Here is a 15703-nt window from a genome sequence, read left to right as displayed (position 1 = left end):
ACACAGAAAAAGCCAGATGTGGCACTGGGGTTCAAATGGTAGAGCACTAACCTTGAGCAAAAGAAGCTCAGGGACAGTGCCCAGACCCTAAATCCATGCCCCAGGACTGTTGGGGTGGGGGACAGGGGAGGGAGACACAAGCCAAAGCAGTCATATAAAGAATGGACTCATGGATACTGATGATTCATGCCTGTAATCCTAGCTACTCAAGCGGCTGCGTTCTGGGGATTGAGGTTTGGAGTCAGCTCAGGCAGGCAAGTCTGTAAGCCATATCTCCAATTAACTATCAGAGAAGTCAGAAATGGAGCAATGGGGGCCGGGAGTTTAGCCTAGTGGTAGAGTGCTTGCCTAGCATGCACAAAGACTCAGGTTCCATTCCTTGGTATCATATACATAGAAAAAGCCAGAAGTGGTGCCGTGGCTCAAGTGGCAGAGCTGTAGCCTTGAGGAAAGCCCCAGAACAGTGCTCAGGCCCTGAGTTCAAGCCTCAGGACTGGCAGAGAGAGGAGGAGGGGGGGGAGAGGAGAGAATTTCCATCTTTGAAGAAGAGAGCTATATCATTTGTACATCATTCTATATAGCTAATATGAAAAATCCACATAAACAAAAAAGGCTGATAAAATTTATTCTGAAAGTGGGTATTCTTGACTTTCAAACTGAAAGTGAAAATAAGGAACCGCATAACACTTACTGCTCAGCACTAACGTATGACAAGCACAGACAGATGTGATCTTAAAGGATCAGTATTTTGCTGGGCATCAGTGGCTCATGCCTGTAATCCTAGCAACTCAGCAGGCTGACAAATCCAAGAGCCTCTTACTGGCTCAAATGGTAAAGCACTAGTTTTGAGCAGTAAAAGCTAAAGAAGAGTGTGAGTGTGAATTCAAACCAATACACAGCACCAAGTACCAGCACAGTTCAAACCAATACACGAAGGTACCAGCACAATAAATAAACTATTTCCTTGCTAATAGCCCCAGATTAAAAAGCAAAGTAAACCACAGTCGCAGCACCTGCCAAAAGTTGTGAAAGCCTTGCATTTGCAAAGAAAAAAGAATGATTATATTTTTTTCTTTGACTTTTTTTCTTTTCTTTTTTTTGGGGGGGAGGGTCCATCATGGGGCTTGAAATTGGGTCCTGGGCACTGTTCCTGGATTCTTTTGCTCAAGGCTAGAACTCTACCATTTTGAGCCACAGCTCCACTTCTGGTTTGGAGGTGGTTAATTGGAGATAAGGGTCTTAAAGTCTTTCCTGCCCCATCTGGCTTTGAACCGTGTGTGTGTGTGTGTGTGTGTGTGTGTGTGTGTGTGTGTAAAATCTTTCCTTAGGTCAATGTAGATATCCACATTTCTTAAACATCCATAGATAAGAACATGGCAGAGGCTTTGCAGAGTCAGGAATAATATCCAGTTGGGTGGGTGCCTGAGGGTCTGCTGAGTTGAAGTCTTACCGTATCTGATAAGGTGTTCAGGTAGTTAGAGGTAGTTTGGTGAAGAACCAAGAAGGAAGAAGGGAGCCAGGAAGAGAAGGTATGTGGGGAAGACAGGGCCCAGCAGGGGATGGAGACTGTGGAAGAGGTCTCCAGGACAGGAGTAGAGCAGGTGAGGGGTGCTGCACAGCCGGCAGGGCCCAGGCCTAGAAAGGAGGGCAACCTGGTGACCTGCAGGCTCGATGTAGCTGAGCAGGAAACAAAGGAGAGATCTGGCCAAGTTTCTAGAAAGACCATGGTGGGGGTGGAGAAAGCAGCGGGTGAGGATGGGTGGGAGGTCGGGTGAGAAGCAGGGCAGTGGGGAAGAGAGCAGAGAAATGCATCAAAACCATGGTGACTTGGGAGGGAACTAGAGGAGAGGGTGAGAGTCTGGAGCACGCCCAGCTTCTGCTCCTACTTCAAAGGGTGTGTGTGTGGGGGGGGGAGGTTGATTGATCTGATGAGAGCCGTTTTGGATGGGAAATCAGGTCATCCACTGTGCAGCCCTATTCCCTTTGGCAGCCTGGAGTCTGGCCCCAGGGGACACGGCGCTGCCTGCCTGGCACCGGAACTCCCCGGAGCTGGCCACGGCGCCTCCGTGCAGCGCACCATCCTGTCCTCCAGAGGGCGCGCCCGCACGCGCCCGGGCCGCTCTGGCCCCGTCCCTCTCAGTGGTCGCGGAAGGTGACGTGGACACGGAAGTGGTCGTCGTCGTCGCGGCGGGCACCAGTGGGAGAGCGGGGCTTGGGACGTGGAGTGCGACGGACGGACGGACGGACGGGCGCCCGGGCGGAGGTGACCACGCGGCGGCGGCGGCGAAGGAAACAGGCGGGGTGTCTGCGGCTTACGCGTCCGCCGAGCCGCCGAGTGGGTCTTTCGGTCTCTCCCTCCGGCCGGTCGGAACCCCGGAGCCCGGGCCCCGCTCCGCCGGCACCATCATGACCAAGACCAGCAACAAGGGCGGGAGCCTCCGCGACAAGCTGGACGGCAACGAGCTGGACCTGAGCCTGAGCGATCTGAACGAAGTCCCCGTCAAGGAGCTGGTCAGTACCATCCCACGTGGGCCCCCCCGGCCCCCCCACGCAGAGCGGGGCGGGGGCCCCCCTGCCGGGGCCTCCCCTCGCCCCAAGCCTCAGTTTCCCCGTCTTTATAACGGAAGTCCCCGGGGAGGCCGAGCTGGGCCTCACCGTGCTTCTTGGGACGGACACGTGTCACTTTGGCTGAGTTCCAGAGGACCAGGGAGGTTCTGCCCCGTCGGAGTGACCCCGCTCGGGTCTCGGGGGGCTGGAAAAGAGAGTCCGCCTCCGTGCCGGCCTTCCAGGAGGAGCCCGCCGCCGCGCGGTGACCGGGGAAGGGAGGAATGGATGAATGAATGGCCGGCCGGCCGGCGGGCCGGATCGGGGGAAGTAGGCCTTCCAGCCGACCTGGGTGTGGCTCAAGACCCGGCTTTTCCGGGGAAGCCGGCCGCCCCGGCCGCCCCATCCCGGAGGCCGCGCTCCTTCGAACAAAGTGAAAGCTCCCTACCCACTTGGGCCAGGTCTCAGCCCAGCCTCGCGGACTGTCGGGAATTCCTGCCCTCCGCTCACCTCCACCCCTCGCCCCGCCACTGAAGGAAGCTGGGGAGCCCCCCGGGGAGATCCTACAACTCCTCCGGTGTCTAGGTGGAGCTGGGTCCCATCTCTTTGCTTTTCCAAGTGGCTGCTTGGGACCCATGACCTCGACCCCTTGGAATGACCTACACTTTCTCTACATAATGCCCTTGGTCCAGTCTTCCTTCCCCCGTGGCCGTGTGACTGGGTGCCTAGAATGGCTTTCCCAGTTCTTAGCACAGTGCCATTGCACCATAACCGAGTGCAGCTAACTAACCGTTATGAGCCAGTTAATCAACCCTTAGGTCTAGATTTGGTCGTTTATAAAATGGTGCTAATACCCCTCATTGTAATTTCAAATGTAGCTAAGTTTGGTAGGTGTTAAGTCTGCTCACCAACTATAGTATCAGAAACTTTTTTTCTGGCATTCGGGAAGTGCAGATGGACCTAGAGTCCTTCGGTGAAGGCTTGCCTCTTTTTCCCATTCCAGGAAGATGGCCAGTCCGGCCTCAGTCTGGCCCTGGGACTGCTGTCTGAACTGCTTTACTCCAGGCATCTGACCATTGCAGCGCCTGCCCTAGTGGGGGGAGAGGGTCATTGTTGCAAAGCTTCTCCAAGTTTGGATGCTATGGAAAAATGGAGCAGGGCAGGGAGGGTCTTGCTGTTACTGGCATTCCCTCATTTTCTGTGTTCATGTTCCAGAGTTAGTCCACATATGTGGATATTGAGTGGCTTCTCAGAGAAAGTTCCTAAATGGGAGGGTGTACATTTGAACTGCTACGTAGTAAGAGGGCACAGTTGAGGAACTTTTAAAAGTATTCTGGGTGGCTTTGCGGGGTTGGGGAAAGGAAGGTTCTGGTGCTGAGCCTTGAACTCTGCCTGGGCACTGCCCCTTAGCTTTTTTTTTACTCAGGTTTGCTACTACTTGAACCACTGTTCTTTTTGCCAGTTCTGGGGCTTAATTTCAGGGCCTGAGCACTGTCCTTGGGCCTTCTCAAGGCTAGAGCTCTACCACTTGAGCTACAGCACCACTTCCAGCTTTTTCTGTGTATATAGTACTGAGGATTAAACCCTGGTCTTTGTGCATGCTAGGCAAGCACTCTGCTACTAGTAAGCCAGGCTCCCGGCCCTGAGCCCCTGTTCTATTTCCAGTTTTTGGGTGGTTAATTGATGACAAAAGTTCCATGAACTTTCCTGCACAGGCTGCCTTGGAACTAGATCTTGGCAGACTGGCTCATTTTTTCCCCCTCTTAGCCATTATTTTTTAATGCTTTTTTTTGACATAGAATCTTGTAGCCTAGCTTGGCATTGAACTCACAATCCTCCTACCTTAGCCTCTGCATAATGGGATTACAGTGTGGACCATTGTAACTGGCATAATGTTATTGTTTTTGTCGTTGCTGTTTTCTTTTCATGGGAAGTTTCTCTGGAAAATGCTTCACTAGCAGCTGTCACTGAATTATTCCAGGTGTTGGTTTGACAAGTTTTTTTTTTTCCCATTTCCCTTTCTAGGCTGCACTTCCAAAGGCTACAGTACTGGATCTATCCTGCAATAAACTGAATACTTTACCGGTAAGAACGCAAGCAACTGAGTCGTAGACCCTTAGACACTCTTCCCTCTTGCTGGGGTGGAGGTATCATAGGTATAATTACAGGCCCCGTTCTGTAGAACAGTGGGGAAGTCGGGCCATGGAAAACTAAAATCAGCAGGATGCAGCCTGAGGGTCACTCACTGGGCCCATCTTTTGTCTGCTCTATTTTATTTCTTTCAAGAGTAGTTTACCTCCCTTTTCCACAGAGCAAGCTAGAGACTGTTGTGTAAGTTGCTCTGAATTCTGGGGAGAACCAGTGTACAGCTTTCTTGTGAATGCGCCCTATTTCTCTTCTGTGCATCTTTGGTTGAAGAACAAGAAAGGATGTGATTTTTATACAAGGACTAGAATTTAGTTAGAGACTTGCTGCTTCCTCCCCCCTTCTTTTTTCCCCTGCTCCTAGAGACTTGAACTCAGGTCCTGTCTCTGAGCCTCTTTGAGCTCAAGGCTAGTGCTCTACCACTTGAGCTACAGTGCTACTTCTAACTTTTTCTGAGTAGTTTATTGGAGATAAGAGTCTCAGGGACTTTTCTGCCCAGGCTGGCTTTAAACCATGATACTCAGATTTCAGCCTCCTGAGTAGCTAGCACTCCATGAGCCACCGTTACTAGGTGCTACCTTTTTTTTTTTTTGGAGGTGGGGGAGAAGGCAGCATATGCAATCTAGGTCATAACCTCTTGATTCTTCTTGTAGATCTCCCTCTTCTTGTGCTGTACCTATTAGGCACTGAATTCTTCAGTCCATAACCTGTCATACAAGTCTCTGTCACAGTGCTTCTTTGCTGTTGGGCCACATTGGCTGTCAGTATAGCCTCTTCCTACCTTCATTCTGCCACACCACTCCCTGCTGCTTCCCAGGGTAACTTCCTATTGGGCTGTGGCTCAGGGACTGAGTGCAGAAGTTGGCAGTTCGCTTGTTGGATCATTAGTCCATTGCCTCTCATTATTCTTCACACAGCTGATCATAAACTGTTTCTATTCCAGGAAGTGTTTTGTGTCTAATAAAAAAGTGTAGCAATTCCTTAAAGCTTCATACCTGCCTTACACTTTCCCAGATATCACTTAGCACTTAGCTATTTATCCCCTGTCTCATTATGTGTATTAACCCATACTGGCTTTGAACTCAAGATCCTCCTGTCTCAGCCTCCTAAATGCTCGGGGACATGGCCAGGCACTACCTTGCCCAGCCTAAGTTCACTTTTCAGTTGAGTTTGTTCTGTTGTCTGTTATGGCAACTCGTTTCACTTTGCAGCACAGAGACGCTGGTGGTTACAAGTCCCCAGAGTGTGAATAGTGCTTCATTAGCTGAGTTGTGATGTCACTTTCAGATGAGTGCTTAGCAAAGGTTGATGGTTGGGCCTGTTTTGATCTGATCTGTGTTGAAGAAAAGCCAGGTTGTACATAGGATGGCCCCTGACATTCATCCAGTTATTCTGAAAACACTCATTGAGCACCTGTGCAGGGTACAGTGCTAGGTGCTGTAAGTAACAAAGAAGACAGAAACTGAGGACTGGATGATCTTATTAGGAAATAAATGATCACATGTAGTTTGGAGCGGGAGGGAGAAGCCCAGGATCCTATGTACTAAGCATACTTTTTTTATTTTTTTAAATCAGACTAGGGGCTTTGTATGGCCAGGTACTCATTTTGCCACAGAGCTATATTCTCAGATCCATTTTTGTATTTTTTTTTTTTATTGTTGTTGTCAGTTGTGGGGCTTGAACTCAGGGCCTGGGCACTGTCCCTGAGCTCTTCAGCTCAAGGCTACATCCCTATCCCTTGAGCCACGGTGCCACTTCTGGTTTTCTGGTGGTTTATTGGAAATAAAGAGTCTTGGGGCCAAGAGTTTGTCCTAGTGGTAGAGTGCTTGCCTAGCATGCACAAAGCCCTGGGTTCAATTCTTCAGTACCACATACATAGAGAAAAAAAAGCTGAAAGTGGTGCTGTGGCTCAAGTAGTAGAGCTCTAGCCTTGAAAAAGCTGAAGGACAGTGCTCAGGCCCCGAGTTCAAGGCCCAGGACTGGCAAAAAAAAAAAAAAAGTCACCGACTTTAGTATTGGAGGTGGCTTTGAACCTCAATCCTCAGATCTCAGCCTCCTGAGCAGCAGGCATGAGTTACCACGCCTGGCTCTTTTTTTTTTTCTTTAAGATTACAATATTACTGTTTTTGTCTAGGCTGACCTCAAACTCCAGGGCTTAAGTAATTCTCTGGCCTCAGCCTCTCAAGTAGCTGAGATTCTAGGCATATGCACACTGTTTTCAGAGATCCTAGGGAAAACAGTGATGGGGTCTGTAGGAGAACAGAAAAGGCTCATTTGCCCGTTAGCAGCAGTGTACAAGCTAAGCTGGAGGGAGACAAGGGAAGCATGTGCGTGTCTTTTGTGCTAACTCCCTAAGGTCTGTGTGCTTACACACTCAGTATTCACTCTCAGGAGCGGTAGGACTTGGCATTGTAATTCAGAGAGATAGCTGGTAAAGGCAGGGTTGGGGTTTATTTGTGGATGCCTCTTAGAATGACCTGGGAGTTCCTAGAATGTTCTACCCAGATGTGGCCCTTGGTTTAGGCATTTTCTCTCTGATCCTAGTCGGATTTCTGTGGCCTCACACACCTAGTGAAGCTGGACCTTAGTAAGAACAAGCTGCAGCAACTGCCAGCAGACTTTGGCCGTCTGGTCAACCTCCAGCACCTGGATCTCCTCAACAACAGGCTGGTCACCCTTCCTGTCAGCTTTGCTCAGCTTAAGGTAAGCGCACACCCACACACCCAGGTTACACAGGCATGTGTGGTCAAGGGCTCAGAGACTGCTGGAGCATGACCCTCAGAACGGCAGTTGAAATGCCACTGTGTTAGCACGGCGGCAGATGGTTCACCCCATGGGGCACAGAGTAAACCCAGGAGCTTTCTTCCAGCTCTTCTCACTCCACCTGAGGAACTGTGTGTGTGAACATAGTTGACCTCTTCGCCTATCTCTGTAGAGCCTGAAGTGGCTGGACCTGAAGGACAATCCCCTGGATCCTGTCTTGGCCAAAGTGGCAGGTGACTGCCTGGATGAGAAGCAGTGTAAGCAGTGTGCAAACAAGGTAAGCACGACACTCCTGGGTATCTCCCTCAGCCTCTCCCTGTACTTGCCACTCCTTAATTTTTCCTCCAGGGGCACTGACAGCTTAATTTCAGCACCAAGGTCTGAGTGAATTAGCTTGGTCGGCAGACTTCTTTGCTTCTTCACTTGACAACTAGCACAAAAAATACCATCCTTGCTTGGCTTACACACTCCAGAATGCCACTGTGCTGATCATTTTTTATTGGAACAAAAATAGCTAGAAAAGGTAGAGCACTAGCCTTTAGCACAAAACCTCAGGGACAGCATTCCTGAGTTCAAGCTCTAGAGCCATTCTTTTTTTTTTTTTTTTTTTTTGGTCAGTTGTGGGGCTTGAACTAAAGGTCCCGGGTCCAGTCCCTGAGCCTCTTTGTGCTCTAGGCTAGCACTCTTCCACCATCCCACTTCCGGTTTTTGAGTCCTTAATTAGAGATAAGAATTTCATGAAGACTTTTCTGCCTGAACAGGCTTTGAACAGCCTCCTGAGTAACTGAGGATTATAGGCCTAAGCCACTGGCACCTACCTCTCTTCATTAATCACATAAATGCTTTGGGTGCCCTGGTGACCCTTTATTTTGAGACTTCTGAGTAGACGTGAGCAGCGGAGCCTCCTGTGAGTAGTTGAGAGCTCTTCTTCCTCTGCAGGTGTTGCAGCACATGAAGGCCGTGCAGGCAGACCAGGAGCGAGAGAGACAGCGGCGGCTAGAAGTGGAACGAGGTCAGTGGCCATCTTTCAGTCATCTTTCCAGTCTGTGCCTCAGTTAGGGATGATTGGTGGAGTGGCAGATGGTGTCTGTCTGTCTGTCTGCCTTCCTTCCTTCTTTCCTTCTCTCCTTCCTTTCTTTCTTTTTCCAGTCCTGGGGCTGGCTTGAGCTAAGCCGGCACTTTACCACTAGCTAAACTCCCCACCCATCCTTGACTTTTGATTCCCTCTCTAGTCCCGCCTTCTCTACTGAGCTCCGAAGTCATGAGCAACTGCTTATCATCTGTCTCTGATGAGAGGGTTAAAAGATGTCTCAGACAGCCTGGTGCCCTTTCAGCAGACCCCTCCTTGCCCATCAGCCCTTTCAGCTTTTCCCCATAGTAGGAAATAACCTTTCTTGTATTTCTCCCTCAGCCTTAACTAGGAAAGGAGCCAGTGATTCCCTTTTTCAGTTATCAGTCTTCTAAAACTGTTTCTGCACGGCTAGCATCACCTCTGAAAAGCGCCACAGTACTACAGTATGGCCTAGCCACATCTCCATGGCTCTTCCGTTCCCTAATAACCTAGGGCATATTTTTTTTTTTCCCCAAAAGTAGGTGCTTAGACCCAGGGCCTCGCATCCCCGGCCCATTTTTGCTTTTATTTTTCAGGTGGGCACTTGTATTTTCATCTGCGGCCAGCTTCAGACCAAGACCCTCTACTTATGGCCCCCAAGTGGCTCAGACCATAGATAAGGTCTTGCCAACTTTTTTTTGCCTAGGCTGACCTTGAACAGTGATACAAGCTCTCCTCTTGAGTAGCTGGGATTACAGGTGTGAGTTATCAGATCTTTAACACTAAACCAGAACATGAAATGAGGAATGTTCTTTTCCCTCAGTTTCTACAGGATTGCCTATTGGTATTCCTCATGTCTGCTACAGTTTTAGTATTAGGTCACCCCTGACCTTCTCTGGAGTGGCCAGTCTCGAGTAGCCATTCTGCCTGTCACTCCTCAGCACCTCCTCTGCTCCTTCCTGAGGCCAAACATGTCTGTATTACAGACTTCACTTTTGTATTATCTTCTTTTTTTTTTTTTTTGCCAGTCCTGGGCTTGAGCTCAGGGCCTGAGCACTGTCCTTGGACTTTCTCAAGGCTAGAGCTCTACCACTTGAGCCTTGGCACCACTTCCGGCTTTTTTTCTATGTATGTGGTACCGAGGAATCGAACCTGGGTCGTCGTGCATGCTAGGCAGGCACTCTACCACTAGGCCAAACTCCTGGCCCTGTATTGTCTTCTTTCTCTAGAGAACAGATGGCTTAGGCACTAGAACCGGCCCTGGATTTTCCCCAAAAATCTTAATGTGGATTTTTTTTTTCTTCCCAAGCTGTTGGTGTGGTATATGCCATTTACTTTGTTCTTTCTTAGTGTGTAGCTTAGCCATGTAGTGTGAGATTTGATATACAAGGCTTGCATATCTGTTGTCAAAGTTTTCCCACATTTTTATGCTGTTATAAACATTATCTCTTTCAATTTCCCCCCCTTTTTTTTTGCTATTTAAAATGCAACCATGGGGTACTCACAACTGGCTAGCTGACTTCCGAGCCCTCTTACTGTGGGGCCACAGTTAGAGAGGGACAGGCATAGCACTGACTGCAGACTGTCCCTGAGGTCTTGGAGTCACAGCCCTCCCTTCTGTGCTCAGCCACCATGGCGAGACATGCCACGTGTACTGTGGCCCCTACAGCTTCCCCTTGACACATATGGTCCCTAGAGGCTGAGTGTAGCATGTTCTTGGCACCCTTAGTGCCCAGCTGGAACGTGGAGCCACAGTGGAAAGCTACAGGACGTAGAGGACTACTGTTTAGCTCTGTGGTGGTGCACGTAGGCTTCTGAACTCTGAAAGGACATTTGACCACCATTCTGTGGCATTCTGACTTTAGAAACATGTATTCCAGCCTTCCAAATAACTAATTTGGAGCTGCATTTTTAGAACCCAATAATTTGGAAGTTGGGTACTGCATGTAAACACACTTAGGCTACTGGGTAAATGTGTGTTGCAGATTGCTGAGTTGGCTTAGACGACTGGCAGATTTTAGAAACTGAGAACTTTGATTCTAACCCTAAAAGGAAGTATTGATATCCTCACTTGCCCTCTTCACATATTTCTGAAGCTTGGCAAGATAAGAGGTTCATAGAATCAACTCCTCCACCATTTCTCCTCTTCAGAGCTAAGGTCTAGGTAGTTGTCAGTTGCTCTGCTTTTTGCTCTTGTTTTTGTGTACTTTTGTTTGTATGGTGTGTGTGTATAAGTAACAGGCAGACACAGGTGACCTGGGGGTGGTTGTAAACTTGTGGACTCCACTGATTCACCTACCTTAGTCACCCCATTCCCCATTGTTGGGTCCACCAATGTCCCGCACTGTGCCTGCCTTGCTCTGTCTTCTGGATTAGCCCCTAATTCTAGAGGAATATGCCACTTACCCCATGCCTTCCTTTGTCCCCTTGTTTTCTCACCTCTCTCTCTCTCTCTCTTGCTTGTAATTAAGAACCACATAAGAATTTATTGAGCAAGTCCAAATCCTGAGAGATACTTGTTATTTATGGAGTGTGTAGAGCAGCAAAGTACGGCGGTTCCATTTAAGTATTCTTCTCTTTTGGGGGTACCAGGGATAGAACTCTGGGCCTCATGCCTGCTGGGAAAGCTCTCTTCTCATTGAGCCCTTCCTCTAGCTCATTTGCATTGGTAGTGTCCTTTCAAGGTAGTATCTTGATTTATTCCCAGATAGGCCTGGACTACAATCCTCTTACTTGTGCTTTCCTGTGTTGCATGGGTGACAGGGAGGGTTACGGTGCCTGGCCATTGTGTTTCTCCTGTAGACACTCACTACCACTGTCCACTCCCCACTTGTCTTGTGCTGGGCACTGGTGATTCTACCTATAATCCTAGCTACACAGAAGGTTATGATCTGAGGATCAAGGCAAAAAATGCCCCATGAAACTCATCTCCAGTTAAGCACTCAAAAACCAGAAGCGACACTGTGGCTCAAGTGGTAGAATACTAGCCTTGAGTACAAAAAAGCTCAGGGACAGTGCCCAGGCCCTGAGTTCTAACCCCATAACCAATAACAAAAAGATGGAGTCTTGTGAACCATTTTGCCCAGGCTGGCCTTGAATTAGGGTCCTCTAATCTCTGCCTCCCAAGTAGCTAGGATTGCAGGCTTGAACCATGTCCAGTTTTCCTTTTTTTTTCTTTTTTTCTCTTCCTCCTCCTCCTCCTCCTCCTCCTTTTCCTCTTCTTGTTCTTTCTGTGCGTGCGCGTGTGTGTGTGTGTGTGTGTGTGTGTGTGCGTTCTGAGTTGGTTTTCCCTGTAGCCTGGGACTAGCATTAGTCTTACTCCTCCTAAGTGCTAGGATTTTATGCATGCGTCACCATGCCCAGATCCTTTCAGTTTCTTGTGTGACCCATGGCTTAAGGAGAAAAGCAACTGAATCAATACTCCATACTTAATCACTTGGGAAAGCAAACTGCTAAAAGGTTTGTGGAAGAGGAGTTATATGCCAGTTTGCTTTGTTATAGAGGCAGAGAAGAAGCGTGAAGCCAAGCAGCGAGCTAAGGAGGCTCAAGAAAGGGAACTGAAGAAGCGGGAGAAGGCAGAAGAGAAGGAGCGTCGAAGGAAGGAGTATGATGCCCTCAAAACATCTAAGAAGGAGCAGGAGAAGAAGCCCAAGAAGGAAACAAATCAGGCTCCAAGTAGGTTTGCCTTCTTTTGATACCAACAGAAGTGCATTGTAGATTTGAGTTTTTAGGCGTGGATGAGTGAGTGAGCTTGCAGACCATAGCCACACAAACTGTACTGTTGCCAGGGATACCTGGCAGGGCTGAATACGGTTACAGGGAATTTCCAAGGAAGCTGGTACTCACACACTTCTGGGTCTATGTCTTTATGGCTGTTTCTTAGAGCATTCTCAGAATAGGGAGTCTCAACTAAGTTTCTACAGGATGCAGTTCTGCAGACACCAAATCAGACTAAGATTGCATGTTCCTTGACTGGGGAACTTTGTGTGTGTGTGCCCGTTCTGGGGCTTGAACTTAGGGGCATAGGTACTGTCTCTGAGCTTTTTTGCTCCAGGCTAGCACTCTACTATCTGACCTTTCTTGGCAGCTAATTAGAGTCATGAGCGCTTTCCTGCTTGGGCTGGCTTTGAACCTTGAGTAGCTAAGGTTCTGATTTGGGTGACTGTTTTTGTTGGTAGTGGTGGTGGTGGTGGTAGTTGTGGGACTTGAATTCAGGCCGGGGCACTGTGCTCAAGGCTAGCACTCACCCATTGAAGCCAGTTCTAATTGGTGGTTAATTATAAGTGTAAGTGTCTCACAGACTTTCCTGTCTGAACTGGTTTTGAACCATGATCCTCAGATTTTAGTGTGAGTTGCTATCACCCAGCTGAGTAACTCTGTGTGTGTGTGTGTGTGTGTGTGTGTGTGTGTGTGTGTGTGTGTGTGTGTGTGTGTGTGTGTGTGTGTGTGTGTGTGTTCTAGCTTTTTTGGTGGTAATTAGATATAAAAATCTCATGGCCAGGCCCTAGTGTCTCATCCCTGTAATCCTAGCTACTCAGGAGGCTGAGATCTGAGGATTGCAGTTCAAAGCCAACCTGAACAGGAAGTGGAACTGTGGTTCAAGTGTTAGGGCGCTAAGCTTGAACAAAAGGGCTTAAGTACAGTATTCAGGCCCTGAGTTCAAGCCCTATGACTGACAAAGAATCTCATGGGCTTTCCTGTCTGGGCTGGCTTGAAACCACAGTCCTTAGATCTCAGCCTCTAGGATTACAGACATGAGCTATGGTGCCCAGCTTGACTGGATAACTTTTAAATAGTGTGGTCTCTTACCATAAAGCCAGTAGTACCACGATCGTATTGAAGTTGAAAGAAATTGCTTTTTGCTTGAACATCAAAGAAGTCATTTGGCATGCATCTATGGAAGTAGGATCTAAATGCAGTCGAGTACTGTGCCTACTTCTGTATTTTACAATCATGTACTTTGGATCAAAAGGGATCTCTGAGGAGAGGCACAGATAGGGGAAGAGGAGGAGGTGGAGGAGGAGAAGAAGCATTTTGCTGAGGGTGGAGGCCTGCTCATCTTTGCCTTGATTAAGCCACCTTTTTAATTTTCTTCTTGAAAATGGGGATTATGCCTGATTATAGGAGAGGATTAGAATTAAAAGAAGAAACCGGATTACGTCATTGCTAGCATTGTAGGTGTTGTAAAGTTTTAAAGAATTTTGCTTAAAAATCTCAATTTAAGGGGATGCTGGTGGCTCATGCCTGTATCCCTAGCTACTCAGGAGGCTGAGATTTGAGAATTGTGGGTCAAAGCCAGCCCATATAGGAACATCCTGTGAGACTCATTTCCAATTAGCCATCAAAAAATCAAAAGTGGAGCCTTAACTCAAAGTTGTAGAGTACTAGCCTTTGAGCAAAAGAGCTCAGATGTGGAATTCCAGTCCCACAATTGACAAAATTTAAAAAAAATTCAATACTTTTTTTTTCATTATAATCTTGTTCATTGCAAAGGATGTAGAATATATGTATCATCCTTCCTAGTATGTAGCTATGTGTCCTCCATACCCAGTAATAATTGTTTACAATGTGATATATTAACTTCTAGGTTTCTTTTTCTTTGGAAGGGGCTCCTGAACTCAACAATCCTTTTACCTCTGCCTCCCAAGTGCTGGGATAATAGGTATAATGTTACCACACTTGGCCAAGCTTTCTTTTTGTACCTATGATGTTTACGATATTAGTAAAGCTAGACCCTGTTTCCCCAGTGGGCAGCATTCTGTCCCTGTTGCATGCTTCTGATAAGCTCCTCTTGATTCAGTCCTGAGGGATCCGGATCCTCCCTGTTACCAAGGAGAACTTAAGACCCTGGAGCTACAGGAGACATGCAGAATGAGTTTCCACTTCAAATATGGTGGCTTGAGAGCTTGGGGAGAAGACTGTTTCAGTTTCTGGGAAGCAGTTTTTTTTTTTTTTTTTTTTTTTTTTTTGCCAGTCCTGGGCTTGAGCTTAGTGCCTGAGCACTGTCCTTGGACTTTCTCAAGGCCAGAGCTCTACCACTTGAACCTTAGCACCACTTCCGGCTTTTTTCTATGTATGTGGTACCGAGGAATCGAACCCGGGTCTTCATGCATGCTAGGCAAGCACTTTAACCGCTAGGCCAAACTCCCGGCCCTGGGAAGCAGTTTTTAGAGCTCTGATATTCCTAAAGCAATTTTTTTTGTTAAGTGCTTAAAGAGGGGAAGTGGATCATATAGAAGAGACTCAACATAGATTATAAAGTCATTTTCTCAAATGGACTGAACTTGTTTTGTGACTTTCTCTAGAATCCAAATCTGGCTCCCGGCCCCGCAAACCACCACCCCGGAAGCATCCTCGGTCCTGGGCAGTACTGAAGCTGCTGCTGCTGCTGCTGCTGCTGTGTGTGGCAGGTGGTGTGGTTGCATGCCGAGTGACAGCGCTGCAGCAGCATCCCCTCTGCACCAGTGTGAACACCATTTACGACAATGCCATCCAGGGTCTGCGCCGCCATGAGATCCTGCAGTGGGTCCTTCAGACCGAGTCCCAGCAGTGAGCTTGTCCTCCACACCTGCTGCCTCCTGGCCTTGGAGCTTGGATTCCTATGGAATTGGGTTCTGCTGGACACAGCCTCTTTAGCATCAGACCTACCTGCCATCACCCAATGGCTGCTGAGTGGCACAATCCTTTATTCCTTAGTCAGGATTCCCTGGTGGAATAAGGAGAAATGGGAGGTGGGAAGGGACAGTTACCTGCATGCCTAAAGGCTTAGGGCTGGGGAGAAAACAGAACCTTTTGTAGGTAAACAAAGCTGTGCAAAGGCAAGGTTTATTTCTACTCAATGGTCAGCTCTCATTTATACTTTTGTATGTCACAAACCCTTTCATTTCTTCTAGGCAGATCAGGAAGCAGTGCGTTACTGGGGACAAGAGGAACATTTAGCAAACCCGACCTAAATTGGGGGAGACCAGTTTAAGACCTCAGATATTTAAGTGTTTTAGCTGCCATACAAAAATCTGGCTATGAAAAGGGCTTCACTGTTAGGTCCATGTAACACTTGCAGGCAGAGAAACTGAGACCTTCCCTGACTTGCCTGTGGTCTCCCCAGCTAGTCTTGAGGCAGAACCCGATCCCACTCCCGTATTCTTTTCTTCCTCCATGCCATTTGACCTCCTTTGTGTCCCAAAAGAACAGAACTCACAC

General features: G+C 48.2%; 1 protein-coding gene across 1 annotated transcript; it reads left to right on the top strand.

Annotated features, from left to right (window-relative positions):
- Positions 1-2154: 2154 nt before the first annotated feature.
- Positions 2155-15268, top strand: Lrrc59 (leucine rich repeat containing 59). Its single transcript, XM_090350983.1, has 7 exons — positions 2155-2511; positions 4570-4629; positions 7234-7392; positions 7625-7729; positions 8392-8464; positions 12005-12178; positions 14809-15268. Exons 1-7 carry the CDS (start codon positions 2407-2409, stop codon positions 15054-15056), a joined length of 924 nt encoding a protein of 307 aa, XP_090207109.1. The 5' UTR covers positions 2155-2406; the 3' UTR covers positions 15057-15268.
- Positions 15269-15703: the final 435 nt, after the last annotated feature.

Source organism: Megascapheus bottae, chromosome 17, assembly GCF_031878675.1.
Source record: "Megascapheus bottae isolate mThoBot1 chromosome 17, mThoBot2.hap1, whole genome shotgun sequence".
Classification (NCBI taxonomy): domain Eukaryota; kingdom Metazoa; phylum Chordata; class Mammalia; order Rodentia; family Geomyidae; genus Megascapheus; species Megascapheus bottae.
The sequence above is the reverse complement of the archived record's forward strand: the minus strand, read 5'-3'. Positions and strand labels throughout refer to the sequence as shown.